This window comes from Phodopus roborovskii, unplaced genomic scaffold, assembly GCF_943737965.1.
Source record: "Phodopus roborovskii unplaced genomic scaffold, PHOROB, whole genome shotgun sequence".
Classification (NCBI taxonomy): Eukaryota; Metazoa; Chordata; class Mammalia; order Rodentia; family Cricetidae; genus Phodopus; species Phodopus roborovskii.
This window is the reverse complement of record NW_026126461.1, coordinates 795,203-820,084: the sequence shown is the minus strand read 5'-3', so window position 1 is coordinate 820,084 and position 24,882 is coordinate 795,203. Positions and strand designations below refer to the sequence as shown.

At 40.0% G+C, this 24,882-nt stretch overlaps 1 protein-coding gene across 5 annotated transcripts in view; it reads right to left on the bottom strand.

Moving 5' to 3' along the window:
* Dis3l2 (DIS3 like 3'-5' exoribonuclease 2) overlaps window positions 1-24,882 on the bottom strand; it is a 309,815-nt gene that overhangs the window by 264,981 nt on the left and 19,952 nt on the right. For 3 of the 5 annotated variants that reach the window (XM_051190714.1, XM_051190718.1, XM_051190717.1), the window contains exons 2-4: window positions 10,650-10,797; window positions 9,946-10,103; window positions 2,352-2,405 (exon numbers count right to left, since the gene is read on the bottom strand). In XM_051190714.1, coding sequence (XP_051046671.1) covers window positions 2,352-2,405; window positions 9,946-10,103; window positions 10,650-10,701 — 264 coding nt within the window. In that variant the 5' untranslated portion in view covers window positions 10,702-10,797. Of the gene's footprint in view, window positions 1-2,351; window positions 2,406-9,945; window positions 10,104-10,649; window positions 10,798-12,091; window positions 12,195-16,711; window positions 16,793-24,882 lie in introns of those variants that run through there. The other 2 variants (XM_051190715.1, XM_051190716.1) reach the window with 2 other exon arrangements.

Here is a 24,882-nt window from a genome sequence, read left to right as displayed (position 1 = left end):
AGAGACAAAAGATTGTGTCCCCTGAAACTGGCCCAAGCACCTAGGAAGCACCCTGGACTATATGCAGAGCAAGGGGCAGTATTGCTAAGAAACATGAATATAGTACCCAGATCTATGAGATTAGATAGCAACAGATGCACATGCAAGAGTCCTGTTGGATTGTAAAGGAACCAAAAGGAGACAAGGAATCAGGCTTGAGAAAGAAAGGGAGTAGAACACAAGAGAACACTCTGTATTTCAGTTAGCCCAAAGCTCCAAGGAATATGAGTTCTATAAACAAACATGGGTGCATAGAGGCCTATTTGTCATAAAATGTAGTTTTAAGATTATTTTTATGTACATGTGAAGGTGCACATGCATGTAGGTGTCCACCTAGGCCAGGAAAAGGAGTCGGATCCCCTAGAGCTAGAGTTACAGGGGCTTGTAAGACACCTGGCATGGATGTTGGGATACAAACCTTCATCCTCTGGAAGAGCAGCAAGGGCTCTTAACCACTGAGCAATCTCTTTGACCCATGAAATTTATTTTTGCTTAATGAATTGTTAGTTTGATTTACATATTTATACTTATTGTTTTTTAATTAAGTATAAGGCATGATGCTATGTGCACCTAATTGTAGTGTTCACGAAGCATAAGATTTCCTGGAGCTGGAATTACAGGTGGTTGTGGTGTGGTTACTTGGAACTGAACTCAGGTCATCTACAAGAGGAGCACAGGCTCTTGACTCCTGAGCCATCTCTTCAGCTCCTGATTCATAACTTTTTATATATTTAAATCATGTCTCTCTTCTGTCCCTTAGTCCTAGTCTCCACATTTGTTAAGTGCTGTCCTAACAGGGATTTAGCTTAGAGGAACTCAAAACTAAACATTTAGAAGAAACAAAAGCTAGTAATAAAATTTTCAAAATGCCTCTTTATCATTCCAGCCAATGAGGGTGAACATCCACACACAGAATAGATGACAGGTTTCAACTCTCTGCAACTCATAGATACTTTATGGAATGAATCCCTTACTCCATTAATTGAGACTCATGCTTTTGTTACTGTTTTTCATACACAGGAACCCTAATTTAATCAAATTCCTCCAACTGGAATGCTACTACAACAACAAAAATCATTCTTTCTAATGTGAGAAACATCGGTTATACAGAACCTATTGAGAGATGGCTAGTCCTGACTCTTAACATGGCACCTTCTTGTACATGATCATCGTATGAGCAAACTCTAGAATCTAGTACCAATGTAGACCACACTCAATATACTCTATTGCATGACAGAACTGTTCCTGAGATGAAATATTCCCTCAAAGTTGTCACTATTCAAGTACAAGTCAGAATATAGATATGTTTTATCCAAGGAAGAGACTATGGTTCAGAGAAAAGAATGTGACATGTCAGAGATGTCTTTTCCCTAATGTAACAGCAAGCCTTGAACTTGGAATAAAATATGAGTCCTTGGTTTCTGGTGAGAAAGAGAAAAGGAAATGGGTAGAACTAAAAACAGATGGCAGGGTCACTGTAATAATAATAACAACAACACTAATAACATAATCACCTATGAAAAGCATGGTAGTATTAAACTTGCCATTTAGCAAACAAAATTATGTTAACAGAAACATTTGTGTCATATTTCTCTTCTATAAGTTCATCCCTATGGCCTTTTCCACTGTAAATAAATAAATGAATATTTTTAAAAAATGTTATAGTTATCCATTACAGCATCCTAGAAAAATGAGGCCAGGAACTCAAGAATATTACTCTCCCAGCTTTGCACAATCAAGACTCCTACTGCACAGACCTGCAGCTAACTACTTATCAGTGTGAACATACTTTAATCAGAGAGAAGCTCTTAGAATGAGTCATGAATATAAGAAAGAACCTTGTCCGAAGGCCTACCACCTGTATGAAAGTGAAGTGAGAAACTGACAAAACAGCATTACACATTATTTTTGGACAAATGTTCAGATTAGCTCATGCAGTAGAATGAAAGTAGATAGCATATTTGTTTAGGAAAGATTAACTTAAATCGGTGGGAAAACCTATAAATCCTTTTAAGCTATAAACCAAGAGCATCCAATTACATGAACTGGCGGGTAGTCTGCCTGGGTCCAGCTGCTTTCTGCAGCCTCAGAAAAAATACCATCCCTCACATTTGGCATTCAATTTTAAGACTGGCAAAAGGGAAGGTGAACCAAAGACAAATTTTATTTATTTAAATTTGAAGAAAATCTTTGCCTATTCTCAATTTTGTTTTACTATTCTGCTTTTTAGTTAAAGTATATGATTTCAAGTTCAGAGTACATCTAAAATATTCAATATGACATTAAGTTTATTATAAAGTTAATAAACTTACCGGAGAAGGAATGAAGGCTTCATGAAACTTCTTTGGATTAATTCTCAATACACCCTTTAAAACAAAATAAAACAAAAATCTATGAAAAACCTAACTAGTTGGATATTTATGATTTTTTCCTATGCTGTTCTCTGATTTAAAAAAAAAAAAAAAGAAATTCTTAAACAATTTGATTCAGAAAAAAAAGTTAAATTTATGAAAACGATGGGTTATATGCATGAAAATTGAAGTTTGTGTAAAACACAAAAAGCTCAGATTAACACCTGCTGAGATGGAAAAGGTAAGAAATAGCAGCGCTTGGCACACACCAGGAAACAACTCCTGATCTTCACACTAACCCTTGACTTTAATGAGGCATCTGGGGCCTGTCTCACACTAGCTTTTGTTCTCTCCATTCCATGACCTCTGTCTGCAGTTGGTTCCTGGATTGGTTTCTAACTGGATACTTGGCCTCTAGGAACTAGCACACGTTTTACTTATGGCCTCTCTGCAGAGCTGAATGAGTTAATAATTCAAAATGGTTCATAACCAGCTCTTAATGCAAATGGCAGTGCCAGTTCCCACACTGAGGCCACCCAGTCTGCCTTCAACTTCGTACGATTCCAGAACCAAGTCAAGGTCCACTTCTGTGTATGTACAGGGGTGCAGCTGGGGGCAATCCTCAACAGCAGCTCAGTGCTGTGCGTCTTTTCAGGAAGCCATAACCTCCCCAGATTCCAGCTGCACTCACAGGCCACTGGGACACATGGAGAGAAGAAGCTGTTTTCCTAACAACACGACTCAAAGGATAACTTGAGAAAGTGTTTAAATAACATTTCCTACTAAAAGGAATGACTCAACGGCACAAAATTCACAAGATAGGTGAAGACATAAAATTAAATGGAAAATCATTTATTTCTTTTACTAGTACTTTCCATGCCATGGAACACATCTTAACACACCAATTAGATATCACAAATGATCACTCAGTCCTTAACCATTTGTCAAATAGTGATTATGGTCAAAACCCGAAACAGACCACATAGGGTACTGAATAATAACTAAACATGGTCCTTGAGAAAGAAAATGTGTGGAAGGCTGTGAAGTAGCAGCTACAGCATGCTTCCAGCCAGGACACCACGAAAGGCTCCGGAGATCATATATAATCCTCATGGAAGAGCAAAAGATGAAGGCCAGCGAGGAGAGAAGAAAGTAGAGGTGTACTGTTAGCAAGAGCAGGCAAGACTCACTCCTCCCCATCCTGCCAGAATTCTGCTTATAGTTACAGAACGAGGGATCAGGAGATACGGCTGACAAGCTGCCTAGGCTTTCTTGTTAAGAGTGCTAAAGCAAATTCACTTGTAAAGTAATTGTTTCTTCCTGAAGGAAAAGGAAAAATACTTATAATTCTTTCTAAATACTCATACACTCAACAAATATTTCCTGACAACTAGCTTGACGGGCACTATGTATGATTATGAGACTACAATAGAGACTAATAGACAGTCTTATGGGGAAATGCTTCAGTAAACTGAAACAGTATTTTTATGCATTTCACTTTCTGATTACATACACCCTTTCTAACTTCTTTTTAATTCCTATTCTTCTTCTATCATCTCCCTTTTAGTTCAGGGAAGGGTTAGCCTCTTGTTTTGAGTGGGCCTTAAATTGCAGAACACTGAGAGAAGCCAAGGCTGGGCTCAGGGGAAAGACACACATTGTTCAGGTCTGCATTTAGGCTCTACTTAAAAGAAAATACATTAAAAGCACCAGAAAGCTCTTGATTCTCTATCCCAAACCCCCAATAAATGAAAGCATAGAGAAGAGGGTAGAAGCCTTTCTTCAGATCAACATTTGGAGATTTGACTTAAGAACTGGATGTTAGGAACAGACCCCAGAGAGAACAGATAGAACACATAGAAATGGGCAACTCCAACTGGGTCCTCAGCAGACCAGAGCTGTTCCTACCACCTGAAAGAAGAAGGTAAGCATAAAGCCTGCCAAGAATCAGTTCACCATCCAGCACAGCCATCCAGCAGAGGATGCCTCACCCAGAGGAGGCCAAGGCCTGCATTTCTGTCTTTCCATAACTCACCTAATTCCCCATCTTTCCTCTTTTTCAAACTTTTCCAAGCCTGGAGCTTGACCAGTGAGGAGTATCATGTACTTCCCATCCTGTTCTGGATGCTCCTGCAACTTCATACCTCATCAGAACCTGGCTCTGCCCTAATGATCCCTGTCAAAGAGAGGATGGTGAAGACTGCTTCCCCATAATGGATTTAAAATTAGTTTGTTCCTATATTCTTTCTCAAAAACCCTTCTGAAGTTCATGCCATAGACTTGGTACAGCTACCTTCTAACTTCCTGATCACAGCACTAATTCACTAATCTTTTGACTCAGGTGTCACCGCTTTCCCTTCTATCCCAATTCCTATAAACATTTAGGAACTTAGAATCTACAACAATAACTGAATCACTCAAGCTCCCTTTGTCTCCACTCATCCCAGCTCTCGTTTCCACTGACTATACCCTACTATCATGTTACTTCAAACAAAAGAAGTCCAGCATCACTCTTAGTACTTGAAGTCTTCTGTACTGCCATCTCATGGACATTAGGACAGTTTCACTAAGATCTCCATGGATAAATCCATCTCCAGGAAATTTACCAACCACCACCCTTCTACTATGGTTACCCACCTCCTTGGCCAACTAATAGTCGTTGCCTGCTATTAATCCTTAGCTTCAAAAAACTTGGGCCTTGGGTCCCCATTTCCTCTTACACACAATCAATAAGGCCTACCTCTCAAGTGACCACAACTATTTGCCTATACCCAAGTACCAGAATGGCACTACAGAAAAATAACACACAAATAGTATAAATAGTCGAACCTGGCAATCACAAATACATTTTAGATGGCTTACAGTATGTCTGAAACACTTAAAACTTAGTAATTTCACACATACAAATATGTTTCCAGACTGTCTTGAAAAATAATCCTAAGACATAAAACTGCAGATAGCTATCTCCTCAGAACAGTTGAATTACAGATGTTCCCTGACAGTAATTAAAAACAATCTCAAATACTACTTACATGGGTAGACTATGGGCCATGCACTTTTAAGAGCTAATGAATTAATTTAAAATAAGTTAGCTAATTTAAATTGGCTATGAACTAATTTAACTTCCACAACTATGACAGAGATACTTTCTTCATGTGTTACAGATGAGGTAACTGAGGCACTGAGGAGGTAAATTTGAGAGTCTAGTTCCAGAATCCAGGCTACTAACTGCCTCTTGGCTCCACTCATCACCAAGGCTTCTTCACTAATTTATACCCCAAAACCAGCACATTTCCAATTCTGTCTTCCTTAGCTTGGCTAACAGAAAGATCAGGCCATCCCCTGATCTACTCAGGTGCTTAGGAGTCATCCTGGATTTCCTTGTCCTCCCTGTCCACATCTAATCATCAGCGTGTTGTGTCAGCTCTAGCTCTCAGCCGCCCCCATTCCTCTCACTGCCACACCCTGTTCTCTTTTGTCCAGCTCCATATTTCCTTATCTAGTGGATCTCAATGGCTTTCTACATGAACTTCCAGCTTCCATTCAAGTCCACTCATCTCACAACAGCCAGAGACATTTTTAAGACAAGAAACAGACTGTGTTCTTCCTACTTAATACCCTTTGGTGACTCCCCATTGTTCTTTGAATGAAATTCAAGTTCCTAACACAGTCTGAGACCCTAAATGACTTGGCTGCTGCCTAACTGTCCCTTTGCTCCCTTATGTCTCAAAAGGCAGCTTCTCTCTTGGTCCTCAAAAACTTCAAGTCTTCTGCTTGCCATTCTCCCACTCACTGAGCTCTCTACCCATAATCTTTTCTGAAGACTGAAAATGGCTGGCTCATTCTTGCCCTTCAGGTTTCTTTCACCTCTGGAATAATCTCATGGAGGCCTTCCCTAACCACACTCTGCAGTGGTTCTTTCAATCTATTCTCTCTCCTCTTTCTCTCTGAGCAATGATCCATCCTATAATTTCTGCCATTTCTACAGTTATTTTTGCCTTCCTCCCCAGTGACTTTTCTAGTGCTCATTCTCGAATGGTTGACATTCCCTACCCTGTCAAGTTCAGGAATCACCTAATTTCTATAGAGTTGAAGTTGTTCCTTTGTTCCTGGTATCATAATTCTGAATGCCACCTTTCTTCTACTATAATGTCACCTCTGTTCTCTTCTTTAATACACACCCAAACAGACCTCAATCTTTCCCCCCCATTAAATGTGTGGGAGTTCTGACTGTATTTCTACACACCATGTGCATACAGTGCCTTTAGAAGCCAAAAGAGAGCAGATCCTCTGAGTCTGGGGTTACACTGTTGTGAGCCACTATATGGGTCCTGGGATTGAACCTGGGTCCTCTGGAAGAGCAGCTAGTGCTCCTAACCACTGAGCCAACTCTCTAACCCCCTGACCTCAATCTTAACAAAGAGTCAAATTCCTAGAAATGAGACCATCATGACCTCTGTCTTCCTAGAATAGGGTTTTTCAGTGGTCTAACACAACATCTCACCAATATTCTATTCCAGAAAGAATCCTAACATCATGTCTCCAATAGCTGTGGGGGCTCATTCTGAACTTCCACTAGTCAACCCATCATCTGGATTCTAAAAGACACAATCCTACCATCTCCCTGCCCTTGTCACCTTGGTTATCCTCCTTCCAGGCATGTCCATCATCTCTCACACAACCAACCAATACTGTACCTAAGCACAGTTGTGAGAATTTATTAAGAAAGCTACGTGTATGTAATCATGTTTTATTGCTATTCACTTCCAAATACAGAAAAGAGGTTTCTTTGGTCACTGTGGTTTCCTCTTTCACACAACAATGAAATCTTAAATTTTTGTCATGCCATTAACTAATACTATATTATTCTACTAATTTTTAAGATCCCTACTATCAGTAAAAGACTTTTCTCTTGATGGGAAAAAAGGAGGTCCTGACATACATCTGAATAAAAAAATTGACATATGTTTCTAAGTGTATCTGAATATGATTAATTTTCTCCAGTGGCATTAAAATATCACTTCTTGTCTAGCTTTTTACCTTACCCAGACAACTACACACAGAAAGTTTATATCCAAAAGCAGATGTACTCTGTTTCTCTGCCTATGAAATCTTATTTACAATGTTGTATATTTCTCATGGTGACCTCATATCTGGAACCCATTCCTTACCCCATCTGCAGAGAACAACTGTTCTCATATGTGGGGGGTGGAAGGAAAGAGGCCCTCTGGCTGTGGAGGCTTATGATGTCATAGACCAGGAGGAATCATTTACAAACTCCTGGGAATATGAGCTGTTATATTGATCAGATCTTTTTGTTTTATGATAATGCCAGCAAAAAGTCATTTCACATGCAAAAATTAAAAGGAATCAAAAACTAATACTATTACAGAACACTGTTCTAACCCTATTTCTAAAAGGTATACATCTATAATCAAAATCCTAAGCTATTTTTCTCTCATGTCCCAACAACTTCCATTTCCTTTACTCTTCTTCAAACGGTAGTATCTTGACCTTTATTCAGCCAGTAATTATATATATATATATGTATGTATGTATGTATGTATATATATGTATGTATGTATGTGTGTGTGTGTGTGTGTGTGTGTGTGTGTGTGTGTATATATATATATATATATATATATATATATATATATATATATATATAAATTAAGCTTATAAGTGTCAGCCAAGTCTCCCACTGGGCTAACCTGTAGAATATGTATGACCATACCACTAAGGAAATGAACAGTCTATTTGGGGAAACATAAAATCCAAACAAAGGTAATAGTTTTAACATGCAGACAACAAAACTGGCTTCTAACCCAACTCAGCTTAGAGAAATGAGGGGACATTTAAGTACAGACTGACCATAGACTGGCAGGACAGGCATGATTGTCACACTTTAGTGAGATGAGACAACTCGAGCACCAGGACCCCAACGGCAAAGCCTAGGTGGGGTCCTACACTCAGTTTCATTTGGGTTTGTTTGGTGGTCGATGCTGCTGCTGCTGCTGACAGCGGTAGTTTAGATTTTGTTTTGTGGGATAGGGTCTCACTATGGAATTTACTATGTAGATCAGGCTAGCCTCACAAAAATCTGCCTGTTTCTGTTTCCCAAGTGTTGGGACTATCAGCACAAGAGACCCCACCAAGGAAGCACAGGTTTTAGAGGAAAAATCTGGAAGTTCAAGATAATCAGAACATAGCACATTCCTGGAAGGGGTGACAGGAGACAGCAATGAGAAAGACAAGGAACAGTGAGAACCAGGATACTTGCAGGTAAAGTGAAGTATATGGATGCTAAACCATGAAAAGCAAGCAAACATATTAATGAAGGGACAAGTATCCAAATGTGGTTTCTACTCTCTTAAGAGAGACATTTCAAAAAACATCCAGGAGAAAAAAAAGCCAATGGTATTCCTAAATCAAAAAGACCAATTGATTTGTGAAAAACTAGTGATGTTTACAACAATTACGTGAGCTATGGGCCACAGGTAATTATGGAAAGGTAATAAATCCAGAGAAGCTGAGTTTTCAGAATGAGAGAAGATGAAATTCAGTCAACACTGTGCATGTGTGTGCATATGTATTTATGGGCCAACAGTCAATGTGTCTTCCTCGGTAACTCTCCACCTGGTGTTTCAAGACAGAGTCTTTCAATAAACCTGGAGCTGGGAGGGTAGTTAGCAAGTCCTAGGAATTCTCCTGTCTCTGCCCCCTTAGTACTCGGATTATAGTGCACACTACTTCCCCCAGCTTTTATGTGAGTGCTAGAGCTGAAAGTCAGGTCGTCACGCTTGTGTGGTAAGCGGTGACAGTAATCTCCCCAGCCTCACTCAAAAATTTTAAGTGAGAAGAGTACCACATGACAGTATTTCTATCCAAGAACTATAAAACAGGCTTAATTCAAAGAAGGCATAGTCCTGCTTCCTTCTCCAGTCTCATTACCTACCAGCTGCCTTGGATGTTACACTCAAGAAAACCTAAGCTGCCTTATCCTACACTCTTTCATAAGTTCCCCTGTAGCACTATCCTAACAGGAATTGTTCCTGGCTCAAAGATGGATGCTCAATGAACATCCATTCAGCCACACCAATGAACAGCCAGTGAAGAGATTATGCAAACTACAAAGCATACAACAAATGTTGTTCACTGTTTCCTCTACAGCTTTACCCGTTTTTGTCAGTTATTCAGTATCATGTGGTTCGGGCACACTGAACAATTCAGTGTTTGGTATAGTCCAACCCCACTTCCCACTTGTATCTTAGCAGCTCACACTGGTCATTTCATTTGAAAAGCTCATTTTCTTACACATATTTGCTCAACTGCACCAATCTCTAGCCTGGCTACAGAGGCTCTCTCTTCTCACATCTCAGAGGTTTGCCTCCGACAGTTTAGTGGTACTCACCACCTCGACACATGCCATTGGTCTAAGAAGCAAAAGTCCTGCACCATGTCAAAGCACACAGCACAGGACAGGGAACAGTTTAATAAACAAGACTGCTGCCATTCCATGCATCCAAGGGATAAATAGTCTGTAGGTTTCAAGCACCTGGATAAGTGTTCCCCTCTTCAAGCCTTCTGAAACATCCTCCTTGGACATGTAGGTTTCAAATACGCTCTTTTTCTTCCCTCGCATGGACTTGTTCTTTGACTTTTTGTCACCTGGCGAAGCACCAACACCATGTGGGCCAACCACTGAGGACACACCTAGAAACATGAGGCAACAATCAACCCTCTCCTCAGTTAAACATCTCTGTGTCTCTTCTAACTAGAGGTACTATGCCTTCACTATTTTTGCTGGTGCTCTTTTTATCTATAAAGGCCAGCAAGAGAACAAACCTTTCCAGTGATGATTTCAAACAGTCACAAAAAGGAAAGAATGGGTAAGACAGCATAAATAAAACAGACCTCATTAAATAAATAAGACCTTAGTTCTAAGTGAGCACTGCTTTATGCATGAAGCAAATTTGAATAACGGGTCTGGTATGCTTTGCTATTTGTACACACAAACCCTTTAAAATAGTAATTGTTAAAAGACTGTCCCATTTCTGAAGGAATTAGAATGACTGTACAATTAACTAAAACAATGAGAGCATATCTAATTCTAGGATAAATAACACCAGAAGATACTCAGCAGTTCATTAAAAGAATTAGTCTCCCTCAGTCCTAAGAATTCCCTCTACCTCCACACCCAGTCCATTTATATTTTAAGTCTCCATTTGACAAGGCAAGCTTCATTTTTCTTTTCAATACCTCTGGGGGTTCCCGGGGGTCGAAGGTTCAGCTTGTAGTCAGGATGGTTCATTACTGGTTCCAAGGTGGCCTCTCCTCTCCAGATCCAGGAACCCACTACTATTCAGCTAAGAGTTCTTCCTGCCTTGAGCAGCTCAGTTGTCACGAGCTAAAATCAAAAACAAACCGGTGACTAGAGAGCAGTGACCTGTGATTTCCTTTGTCCCCTGGGTACTTTAGTACTGAGGAACACTTAGATGGCAAAGACAATGTGGTGTTCTCCTGGGCCCTGGTGTCACACCCTCCTGGGTAGTTATACCACCCCATGCTGCATTCTATCCAAGGTCTTCACCCTCACAAGTACACTACATTGCTTCTTCAGAGCACTTCAACTAAAAAGTTTCCAGTAATGGGGCAATGAAGTAAAAAATAAAAAAGCAGTAAACCTTATAAGACTTGGAAATGTAAAAAGAAAAAAAGGAAGGGAGGGAGGGAGGGAGGGAGAGAAAAATGGAGGAAATGGGGTTTTAAAAGATAATTTTAAAAAATTCACCACCTAGATAATAAACACACCACCACAACTTCTGTTTGTTCATCTCTACTGACCAGTCACAGTCCTGGAGTTAAATCTATACTTGCAAGCTACCAAATCCTGCTAAGCAACCACTTCTCCACAAAGATGTCACTTTGAACCCTCACTTCTATTCCTCAGATTTCCCTCATTCCACCCTTACCAAATGATCAAAGCTTTCTTTAAACTAAAATTGTAATTAATGCAGAGAAGAGAAGCAACAAAATAAAGGTAACAGGCTACTTAGGGCTGCATGAAGTAATTGAAAGATAAACTTAATCTAAATATAAGGAAGAAACAAAAAGGATATCCCCAGAGAAACAAAAGGGGACAGGAAAAGAACAGAGAGGCTATCTGAGGGTTAATGCAGAAATGCACTTATTCTCTCATTAATTTAACAAATACATGCAATGCACAATAGCAAAATAAAAGATAAAGGGTTATTAGGGTTTAAAGGGCATATGGGCATAGCAATATACATTGGGAAATGATAGCAGCATGGTTTTCAAAGGATGGATAAGTATATATAGGAAAGAAAGAGCGTCCAGGTCAGGAAATCTGAGAGAATCTTGGGAAAGTTTTTTCAGAAATAACTAAGACATAAAGATGTGAGGAAAGCATACTTTTGGCAAAGGACACAAAAACCGGGATACAAACAGAAAAACACAGGCAGATTAATTCCATTTGGCTAGAGTCCTGCCTATATAGAGGAAGGCAGTGGCAAGGAAATTAAAACAAGTTGGAAGGTTTAGAAAACAAGCCGGGCTTTTCAAAGGCACTAGGGAGTTTCTGAAGCTTGAATGAGCAGAAGAGAACAACAGACCAAAGTTGTTTTAGTTAAAGCCATCTTGGCACTGAAGGTTGAACTGAAAACAGCAACAAGCACCTGCACCTCGTGGAGAATGAGATGAGGCAGGACTACAGGGAGGGCGAGAACCGTTGTGAAACAAGTGGTCACTGACAGCAGAGGCCTCTGACATGGTCCCCCATAGCTCTGGTGACTCACATAAAGCACAAACAGTATGGAAACTGAGTAGGTTCCTAGCATTGAGGCTGGGAGTGGGCTGGCCTAGTGTTGGAAAAGATAATGACTTCTGTTTGGGTTACTACATGTCCATGTGGAATAATCCAACAAATACTAGCAAATACTAGAAAACATATTTTCTATAGGGAGACATTGCCTAGCTATTACATAAAGAGGGCAACCCAACAAGCTCAAATATGGATAACAAGGGTCCACTGCAGCAGAGAAGGGGGTAAAATGAGGGGTAATCAAGCAATCCTTACCTTCCCATGAAGCAGAGATACAGACCCCGTGGCCCTGGGCAGGGACTGAATGCTCCTGACAAGTCAGTTAGGGTAGTGTAACAAATGCAAAGAGGAAGACACAGAAAATATAACAATACCAACAATAAAAATATAAAAATAAAGATATAGAAAACAGCTAACAGAGTCAGTTAATAAGAAAACAAGGAAAAAGTTTCCAATTAAAAATTCAAGATCAGAATTTGTTCCCAATAGTAAGTTCCAGCATAACAGCAGCCTCAAGTCAGGTGAGAGGCTGATACAAATTGTTACTCAAACATTAAAAGCCAAAACTGAGAATGGGCTCTGTGGTATCTGAATAAGAATGCCCCTATAGGCCCATACATTTGAATGCTCTGTTGCCAGGAGGTGGAACTCTTTGATAGGATTAGAAGGATTAATAGGTGTAGCCTTATTGGAGAAAGTGTGTCACTAGGGGTGGGCTTTAAGGTTTCAAAAACACACACCAGGCCCAGTGTCTCTCTGTCTCCAGCACCTGCCTGCATGCTGCCATGCTCCCTGTAATGACGATAATGGACTAAAGCTCTGAAATTCTAAACAAGCCCCCATTTAAATGCTTTCTATTATATGAGCTGCTGTGGTCATGGTGTCTCTTCACAGCAACAGGACACTAAGACTGGCACTTACATATCAATCCTGACACAGTGAGGAATTTACTGAGCCCAACTCCTGCAATCCAGCTGTAGAGAGGGGAGAAGTGATGAGCAAAGGGGTCAAGACCATGCTGGAGAAACCCAGAGACAGCTGACCTGAGCAAGTATGAGATCACAGGTCCCAGACTGACAGGTGGGGAACCAGCATAGGACTGAACCTGAAAGAACATGAGTGTCAGTTGGGAGACCAGGGCAGTCGGGACCTCTGGCAGTGAAACCAGTATTTATCCCTAGTGTGTGAATGAGCTTTGGGAGCCCATTCCCTCTATGAAGGTATACTCTCTCAGCCTAGATACACAGTGGTGAGCCTAGGTCCTACCCCAAATGATGTGACAGATTTAATGATTCCCCATGGGAGGCCTCACCCTCCCTGAGGAGTGACTGGGGAAGGGCGGGGGGAGAATAGGAGGGAGAAAGAACTGGAATTGGTATGTAAAATAAGATTGTTTTTAATTTAAATAAAAATTAATTAAAAAAAGAAGTCCCACTATTCTGAAGTGGGTATCCTTATACATTTTTAAATACATTTGCATATTCATATATCTACAAATATGTAGTATTAGTTTTGTACATTCAGATTTTATGTAGGTAAAGGGATGGGGGACCGATTTTATCAAAATACATTATATACATGTGTGAAATCCTCAAACAATAAGAAATATTTTTATGTAATTGAAAAATAAACAATAAAACTGTACAAAACTAATGAAATGATGTAAAGATCGAAATACTGGCTAAAAACACACATCAAACTAGAACATTCGTTCTTGAAGCTCTCCTGTTGGTGTGTGGTGTGTGGTGCTTCTGATGGAAACTCAGACCACCCACAGCTACTCCCAATTCTTGTGGAGCAGAGCTCTTATAACAGACACACTCTGAAAGTTGCAGGTGCACTGCTGAGGAAACGGAGTCTATATGGAGAAAATGTAGTCAATTCCATACATTGGACACGGCAATAAACAACACTGACTATGGGGTCAAGAATTCAGGTTAAGACCAATAGCAAACTAACTCAAGTTTCAACACCAGTCAGAGCAAGCTACAGGTCAGCAGATGAGTCAGCAGTTTAACAAGGGAAAACAAAGGAATGGCACATGCAATAAGAACTCTTAGGGGCTGAGATGTAGCTCAGAATGAAGTCCCTAACCCTGCTTCATAGGAGGTGGCCCAGGCAGTCCTGTAACATCAGCACACAGGAATAGAGGCAGAAGAATCAGAGTTTAAGGTAGCTCCTTCTCAGCCACACAAGTTTAAGCCTGGCAAGACCCACATGAAACCATGTCTTTAAAAAAATAAAACACTAAAGAGAGGACAGGTGTGATGGTACATTCCTACAGTCCAAGGACTCAGGAGGCTAGAAGCCAACTTGGCATAGTGATGCATGCCTACAATCAACAGCAGTACTAGGGAGGCTGAGGCAGAAAAACTGCTAAGGTTGAACGCAGCTGAGTCTACCTACACAAGTGAGTAGGAGAAAGGAAATGGACAGAATAGGAGAAGAGAAAGGAATAAAAAGAGACAAGGAAAATGAGAAAGAACATTAACTTTCTCCTGCTGGTCTAGAAGCCCATGCATGCACAAAACTATAAATATGGCCACAAATATGAAAGAAAGAAGGAAACTGCCACAAGGAGTTACTCTTCACTTCAGGAATACGAGGTCTTGTAAGTGCAGAAAGAAAGACCCAGTGCAGACCAAGAAACTACCTGAACTGTACTCCCCAAGCCTCAGAAGAACCACCTACAAAGGGTGGCAGCCTCCTTTCAAAGAATCCAAACATAACCTGTGACCGATTACATAATAACCACTAAGATATGCTGACCAGTCATTGGTTGGCCATTCCCACAGATTGTGGCTGGGCTGGTATGCCAGTCCCACTGCTGGAAGCCAGTCCAGACTCCATATCCCCCATTACTAATAGTCTTTCCTAGGGACACTCTCAACAGATTCCAGGGAGCTTTCACTACACTGGATTTCCACATCAACCCCCAAATGTCCCCAATTCCAGCTGTCTCTCCAGTACTCTCTCCCTCCATCCTTCCTCCTACCCAGACTGATCCCTCCTATTCCCATCCCCAGTCCACCCACAAATCTATTCTACTTCCCCTTCCCAGGGAGATCCATGTATCCCCTTCCAACAGGCCCATGCCACAAGAGAGAACCCACACATGACACTGCCTGGATGGCCAAGAACCAGAGGCTAGACAGTCCAGGATAGAACCAAACACCACTAGGGGAACTGGGACTCAATGAGATGATTACTAATGATATTCTGCTATACTCCTAGATCTGTGCCTACCCCAATTGTCATCAGAGAGATGTCACCCAGCAACTGATGGGAGCAGATGCAGCAAAGACCCACAGCCAAATACTAGGCAGAGCTAGGAGAAGCCTGCAGAGGATGGGGAGGAAGGATTGTAGGAGCCATAGTGGTCAAGGACACCATGAGAATACAACCCAGGGAATCAACTAAGCAGGGCTCATAGAGGCTCACAGAGACTGAAGTGACAATCACAGACCTGGAATGGGCCCTCTGCATATATGCAGGAGAGGGGAGGTGGATGGGGAGGGCTGTGAGGAGTGGAGGGAGGGGGCAACTGCAGTAGATCAGGATGTTATGTACAAGAAAAGAAAAAATGCAGAAAGGAAAAAAGGATAAGCTGAGCAAAGTAATTACTACAAAACCAGGCTCTATGTGTGTATGTGTGTGAGAGAGGGGAGAGAGAGAGAGAGAGAGAAGAGAGAGAGAGAGAGGAGCAGACATCTGCAGACTCACTTCAGGAGAGAAAGACTCTATGGAATTAACTCGGCCAAGTCGGAAAAAAAAAAAAAGAAAAGAAAAAAAATGAAAGAAAAGGAAGGAAGGGAGATGAGCAGCCACCTCCAACTTCAAGAGGGAGAAAGGGGGAACAGAGAACAGAATATGCTGTCAACAAAAATCACAAGACAAATAAAGAACTGGGAATGTAAACTTGCCAGAGAAGAACACAAACTTGAGTCTTAACAGACACGGAGGACCCTAGGTTAGTAATTTACCCAAATAGGGCATCAAAGCAGCTATTAGAAATCTGCCAAAAGTCTGTATGACAATGGCAGAGAATCGACAAAGAGAGATAAACCATTTTTAAATGAATTAGATGGAACTTTCAAGTTGGGAAATGCAATCGCTGAAATGAAGAACTAGAGAAACCCAATAGCAGACTTAAGCTTACAGAAGAATTAATAAGTCTAAAGGTGTGCCAGCTGAGACTATCTAACCTGAAGAAGAAAATGGAAGAAAAATAATTTCATTCCCAAATTGAGGCCTGTGATAGAACTTCACTGCACTGACTTACTTTAAACCTTACCGCCCTTAATCCCCTTTGGACCCACAACTGAACAAGCTACAGGATCATCCATGTGTGGTCCACCCTTTGGTCTCCAGGAGAAATACAAACTTCTCAAATCTAGACACAGAATCTTTTTCCCCAGGCCCCTAAGCCATTATAAAAGCCAAACCATTGTCCTTCAGCTTCACTCAATCCAGCACACACCTGCTTGTGCTAACTCTGCTGTCTCCAAGATCCTCTTGGACTAGAGTGTTTTCAGTATAGATACAGAAGGTCCATTCTGTCTCCACAGGGTGACCGAAGAACAGGAATAAAACAGAAGTATCCACACAACCCTTATAGAAATTAAAAGGGTTATGAAGGAATATAATAAACAGTTAACCAATTAGAAAACTTACATGAAGTAGAAAATTACTAGAAAGATAGATTACTGAAACTGACTCAAGAAATGGTAAACCTTGGTATATAATAAGAAACTGCATAGATAATTTAAAATTTTCCAATAAAGAAAAGCAAAGAACAAAATGGTTTCTATCAAATGCTGAAAGAAAAAAAAATACCAATCTTTTAAACTTCTAGAAAAAAAAAAATTTAAATGTGATTCTGTGCCAAAGCCAAACAGAGAGGGAGAGGAGGAGAGAGATTATATATGGATATATGTCCTTGCAACAAATAAAACAGTTTGGGTTTTAAACCTTTGTTCTTAGGTCGGTGTTGTTCATTTTTTTTTTTTTTTTTTTTTTTTTTTTCTGTAGGATTCTGACAATTTATCTAAGTCTGTATAAGGACAGAATGCTATCCAAGATGCTCTCATGCTGTCTGGTTTTCTCCTGTGCTGAGTGAGGACTGAAGTTCAGGGTTTGTGCATGTCACACAAATACCACTGAGCTACATCCCCAGCTGCTTCATTTGAAAATATCCTTAAGAACACTGTTTTCTGCACTGATGGAAATTTGCATATTTGTGCTGTGCATTGTGACAGCCACTAGTCATGCCTTTTGAACAAGTGTGAAACATTTGTATGTAGTCTTTGTTCTCATAAGATTTTTTTTGGGCAGGATTCAGAATTGCAAGCTATCAACTAGATTCAGAAATTAAGATGCCATCCTGTTGTCATAATCTCCTGTTTCTGTCAAGAATTCAGCTGTGTCTTAATCCTTTTGAAAGTATACTGTTCCCCATCCCTGGTACTTTGGAAACTTTTTATCCATAGTATTCTTCAGACATACCACCATACTCAAGGAATGGATTTCTTTTCATCCTAATTGGGGGGGGGGGGGGGGATTAATAAAATTTCTTGAATCTGTTACTTGATAATTTTCATCAGTTTGGGAAAGTTTTTCAACAATAAGTTCTGTAGCTTCTACTTCATTTTGTTCTGTTACTTGATCATCTTTGAATTTGTTTCAGCTAAGTACCTAAGAAAAAGAAAGTATAACTGTGCTCATGTTAGAGTTGCAATCCTGAGGGATGGTAATATACATATACAAACCACCTATCCCATGACCCTTCAGGGCCAAAAAGAAGTGGCTCACCAGATCACACACTCACCACATAAACTGCTAATCCCCAGTCCTCTAACTAAGAGGCTGACAAATGCACTGCTTGGTTTTTCAGCTGATTCTTTAAAGATCAGCAAATATTCACTGAAGTAATACAGTCCCAACTAATAGCCGTATTCTCCCATTTTTAATCTTGCCAGGTAACCTCTCCTGTCATGTCTCAAATATCTTTTGAGTAGATGTAGGAGTAGGAAGCCTGGCTGTTCTAGTTGACATCTAAAGGAAGTTTTGTCTCTGTTTTCTGTGCTGTAACTCAAAGTGAAAGCATCAGACTCTTAACTGTCATTCTCAGTGTCTGAATTCCCAACCCCTCCCACACAGACACTCTTCTCCACATATGTGCTGTCCTTGATCTCCTGTATCAGAGGCAAAAATGCCCCCTGCATATGTAAACCTAATTTCTTATTTGTTCATCTTCAACCTCTGTCTACTCTAGAATGCTATCTCTCTCCATAGCTGCCTTTTCAACAACTCTCACCTAAAAATCAGGACTTGGGCCTGATCCCCTTTTACCCATTTCAAGCTGCTAGTTATGTTGTGTCTCTCAAGCTCATCCCTGACAGAGTTCAACAATGTGTTCTCAATTCACAACCTCTACTTCCCCCTTCACATACTCTTTACTGCCTGTTGGAATGTGATTTTTGTATCCATCACTGTAACAAAACAAACCTCTTGGCATTACTAGGGAAGAAAAATCTTAATTACTTAAATGCTAACATAGACTCAAGCTTTAGGAGAATTGTTTTTAGTCTTAGGTCGGTTGGGGGTGCTCTTTGTTATTTGTTTTGATTTTGTTATTTAACGTGAATGCAGGTTTCCCTCTGAGTACAAATGCTTCCTTCACCCTTGGCCTCCATCATCCATCAGTCTCCTGACTCTCAGTTTGACTCTCCAGTTCTCAGGTTTCCTGCTGAGTCCTCTTCCTTCATTTACCTCTGAGGTTTCTACCACACACAAGGTTCTAGTATGAAGATTGTCTCGCTTCCCTCTTAGAGTATTAAATCTCCAAAGCTCTTCCACTTTCCAACATCCTGCTGAGTAATACTGGCGAGCACTCACAATGCGACATGTTTCAAATTCAAGTTATTATCTCCTCCAACTAAATTTTCCACCTGTGTGCTACACCCAGCCTAATGATATCATTGCCATCCCTCAGCAGCAAACAGCAGTTGTCGAACTGTTTCTCTCCGTTACTGTATTACCAAATCCTGTCTATTCTAATTTCACAATGTTCCTAAATAGATGCCTTCCTTTCCAGCTTGATTGTAACAGTCTGAATTCAGGTTATTGCGTTAATGTGGCGTAAAGATGACAGACATTTCCTAATAGATCTCTCAACCAGTAACCTCTTCTTCAACAACTCATATTTTAACTAAAACATAAAAGCCATTTTGAGGACAGGTCTTCACGCTTCCTCACTGGCTGCAACTGTGTACCCTAGCTTACCTTTCCAGTCTCCTGTTTTCAATATCACCCCAAGTGAACTGATGAAACAGCTAGCTTACACTTGACATCAAAGCCTAAAAGTGACTTTAAAATAAGTTAGGTTATAAATACAAACTGTGGGGGCCAGGGGAGGGAGGGGGCAGAAACAACTACCCATAAATTCTAAAGAATAAATAGAGACAGACTGGCTGGCAGCACCAGTCTGTTGAAGCTTCTGGTACTACAGTGGTACTCTAGAAGACAGCACAACTGAAGATGAGATTCTTATCCCTAGGAATTTCACCTAAGCCTCCACTGACCCACCCCTTAATGCCATATATGTAGGAAAAACTCAAGGTAGCATCACAAAGACTGAAAAATGTGTACCAACATTTGAGCCATCTCTCACAGAAGACAAGACAATCCAAAACTAAAACACAGGAGACAGGGTGTTTGGACACTACCAATAAAAAATCAAAAACATCAAGCCTCTCAAGAAAAACTAAAAAGGCCAGGTGTTGGTGGTGCACGCCTTTAGTCCCAGCACTCAGGAAACAGAAGTGGGTGGATCTCTCTGAGTTTGAGGCCAGCCTGGTCTACAGAGCTAGTTCCAGGACAGACTCCAAAGCAATACAGAGAAACCCAGTCTTGAAAAAAAAAAAAAAAGAAAGGAAGGAAGGAAGAAAGAAAAAAAAAAACTAAAAAGAATTCACATCTACACAAGATATTTATTAACTATATTTAATATACAATCCAAGCCAGGCACAGTGGTATGTACCGATAGTCCCAGCTACTTAAGAAACTGGGGGGAAAAAATACCTTCAACACAGAAGTTCAAGGGCAGCTTGTTAAAAAAAAAAAAAAGATCCTATCTCTTTACAATAATAATAATAATAAAAACACAACAATCCAAAAATGTCTGACATACATAGACAGAATGTGTCCAGAAAATGTGATCCATTCTAATGGGGAAAAAAAAACTCACTCCATTCTCAAATAACTCAGCTTATGATTATTAGTTAGGACTTTAATCACCTATGATAACTATGCTCACTAAGGTAAAAGGCACTTGAAATAGCCAAAAAGATAAGAGATCCCAACCAAAAAAAAAAAAAAGATGCAAATTTTAAAACTAATTTCTATACTATGTGAAATAAAAGAATAAAAGTATCTGTAAACCTCACAAACAGAAAGCTTACAAACTGAAAGAAAACGGAACCACGATGATGAACTAAATATCATGGACTGTGGAGAGCATCAAGAGCTCAAATATAAGGGTAACTGGAATTCCAAAAGGTGGAGGGGAAATTGAACAGGGACTTAAGATAGATTTGGCAAAAGACATGCAGATTCAAGAAGCTCAGTGATTCCTAAACACAAAGTTTCCAGTGAAACTGTATCCAGCTTGTCATCAGCAAGCTGCTGAAAACCAGGGAAAGGAGCCCATTACAAAGCAAAGGGAAGGGGCACATGGCATGTGATATGCAGCACAAAGCACTTGGGAACAACACTTTGAATGGCAGATTTACTTTATTTTTATAATACTGTCTTCCATGACAGCCAAAGGCAATGGAACAACACTTTTTAAAGTCATGAAACAAAAAAAGCATCAACTTTGAATTCTATATGCAGTAAAAATATCCTTCAAGAATAATTTTGAGCTGGGCAGTGGTGATGCACACCTTTATTCCCGGCATTTGGGAGGCAGAGGCAGGTGAGTCTCTGAGTTCAAGGCCAGCCTGGTCTACAGAGCGAGTGCCAGGACAGACTCAAAAGCTACACAGAGAAACCCTGTCTGGAAAAACCAAAATAAAATAAAATAAAATAATAATGACAAGCTAGAAACACTTCAAGATAAGGGAGAAAGTCTATCCCGAGCAGAAACTACTCCAAGAGACACCCCCAGGAACTCTGTAAGCTTAACACAAGTTACACTGGGCCTTTAGGAAATAATGTTAGCACTGAAACTACCTTTGTATATGTAAACTATTCCTCAATAAAATGATAAACAGTTAAGGGAAGTTATCCAAACTTACAATTATTCATATACTTCATGAAACTAATGATGTATAGAGATAGAATAAAGATATCTTCAGAAGAGCAAGCTTCAAAGACCTCATATTTTTACAAAGCTAAAGGATATGCTCTATCAAAATGATACAGTTAACTAAGAATGATGATGACACAGAATTCAATAGAGAGGATCCAGCACTAAATAAGTACAACAAATTTTCTTTGATGACAGAGAAAAGAGACGTCAGCACAGCAACAATACAGTAGTCATAAGGACAGCCTCTGGTTGAAGGCAATAGTTTATATTACAATATTGTTAAGAGAAAGATTATTGACACTAATGCCTGAGTTGCCTGGGCTGCTTCCTGTTCTTGGCATAATGAGACCATAACCCAATCTCTCTCTCTCTCACAAACACACACACACCCACACACAGAAAGAGAGAGAGGGAGGGAGGCACACTCTCATGCACACACACACACACACAAGCACATGTGGGCATGTACACACACACAAATAAATAAGTAAATATAATAAATTAAAAATCAAAGTATACCACAAAGCTGTAGTAACCAAGGCCGCATAGTTCTGTCATGGAAACACACAGGTAAGTGAAAAGGAGGAGCTCAAAAACAAACACCCACATTTACAACCAATGATCTTCAACAAAAATGCCAAGAAGACACAATAGGAAAAGGACAGTCTCAAATAATACTAGGAAAATTAGAACCCTGTGTGCATATGCATGAAGTTAGGGCCTTGTCTCACATCACATACAAAAAAGAACTCAGTTCAAAATTATTACAGATTTAAATATTTAAGACTTGAAAGTATAATACCACATGTGAAAGCAAAAGGGTAGAGCTTTGTGATACTGATTTGAGGCAAAGTTGTGGCTTCTGCTGCTGTTCTTTTTGAGCTATGTACCTATAGCACAGATAGCTAGAGAAAAAGACCAAAGTATTAACATCAAATTAACAAATCTCTGCACAGCAAAGGAAGCACCCCATGGTCTGAAGATTCAAGCTGTGGAACTGGAAGATGCACCTGAAAACTGTTCACCTGATCAGGCATAAATATCCAAAGTGGAAATGAACCAACATCCTAGCACAGAAAAAAAAAAGCACCTGGTTTTTAATGTATAGCGGGATCTGAATAGACATTTCTCAAATGAGAATTATGTCAGTAAAACACTGTATTTATCCCTCCTTGTGCCCCATGTTGAGGGGCCATCTGTGGGAACTCATCTTTGTGGGGCTTCAGTTGGATCCAGCCAACTTGCCCCATTCATACTGGAGAAGGAGAGTGTGGACTGAGAAACAGCAGGTAAAGATAATAAGGAAAAGATAGCGACACAAAATAGTCAGGAGGGCAACCCAGTGAATACTGAGCACCCCAAGTTTATTCTTCTACATTCTAATACACCCCAACCAAAAAGGGGGAAGTGGCAAAAGACTTATCATGATACAAGGAACAAACAGATTTTCTTCCTTAATTCTCCAAACATCTGCTGACCATTCCTTAGACTAAATCTCTCCTTATCTGACCTTGAGGGTTCAGAGTAACCACACCTTAGACATAAGACATCCACGCCTAAGACCAAACACCCTACAGTAGCCACCAGTTAGACCTTTAGGTCTTATGAATTTAACCTTAGAAGAATAAGGATAGTTTTGAACTCTGTGACCTTAAGCCAAGATAAAGTGAAGACATTTTTTATAGACCCTGACAATTTCCCCCTCTAAATTGAATTAATTAATACCTGTGCTTCTGCCACAGGACAGATGACTATGTCTGCCTTAGGTTGTCTTCTTTCACCTCCCAGCCTTACCCATCATTGGAACACACATCCCATCATGTATGATTTGTATTAGGTTGCCTGGAGGCAAAAAGATCTTCCCTGTCTTTGACTACCAACCTCTCTAATAAAAAGGTTTAGGGGATAGATGATGGGAGATGTTCTTCTGTATGCTGTGAATACATGTTTCTCTTATTGGTTGATGAATAAAGCTATTTTAGCCAATGGACAGGCAGGATTTAGCCAGGTGGGAAATCCAAACAGGGATAGAGAAGAAACAGAGTCAGGGAGACTCCATGTAGCTACCAAGACAGCTAGAGACCAAGCCAAAACCATGTGGAAATACAGAGATTAATAGAAATGGGTAAATAATTAAGAGAGAGATAGACAATAAGGAGCCTGAGCCATAGGCCAAACAGTTTATAATTAATATAAGCCTCTGTGTGTTTGTTTGGGACTAAACGGCTGCAGGACCAGGCAGGAAAGAAACTTCTGTCCACAAAATACATTCTCTTAGTGGATCAGAAGTGACCTTACTCATTTATATTTTATAAAATACTTTGAGTATTTAGAAGAGCAAATGTTCTGAAAGGGACAACAACACAGCTACTTGCTAAAGATCTTGAGAGAAACAGAAATCAGTAGTAAGAAAAGATAATAGAGAATATTAAGCAAATTTTGGAATCATGTATTATTAATGTCAAGTTATAAATATTTATTACTATATGCTATGCCCTCTTCAGGTCCTGGATGGAGAGCAATAAGCATGACCAACCACATCCCTATTTTCATGGTACTTCCAATCTAGAAGGATAAGACACTGCACACATGACCAGTGAACATGACAGGGAAAGAGGACACTACTTTTTATCTCTTTAGAAGCAGTTATACTAGAGCTAAGTCCACTGTGTGAATGTCTCAGAGCATAGCCTTCTGGGCAGAAGGCATGAGTCCAAAGGAGGAAGAGTCTCTGTGTGCTCAAAGAACTTAAAAACTCACTAATAAGCTTTCTATAGTAGATAGCAGCAGAGAATAACCAACTTTGTATTAGGTACAACAATAGCATTATGTACATATGAAAATATTCACATTGCAGAAAGAGTCTGTGTATATGTGTATGTGGTGTTTCAAAAGGATGTTGGGGATATATGTATTGTAGTATGTCTGCAAATGGAAGATAAAATGTAAAGGTAGGTAAGGCAAATGCACCCCAAGTATTTGACTTTTAAGGATCTATAAAGGAGAGGGGGGGCATCAATACACTGTCTCTCTACTTCTGTGTGCGAACTTTTTCAAAATGGCATGCAACTATGTCTGTTACAGCCAGCAGCTGATGCTCCTTCTTCCTCTTACTTTTCTGCCCCAGCCCCGCTGTCTTCTAATTATGTCATTTGAAAAGTTTTAAGGGTTTGGTCTACACTGGACAAGTCATATATTCTATTACAGAGACCTAACACACCTAAGGCAAAATTGAAATCCAGAGAGCATGCAAATAATAACATAAAATAAACAGTCACATACTGATATACAAGTCATTCTTCCTGAGAAAAACCAGAATTGCCACAGTCATGGCAATT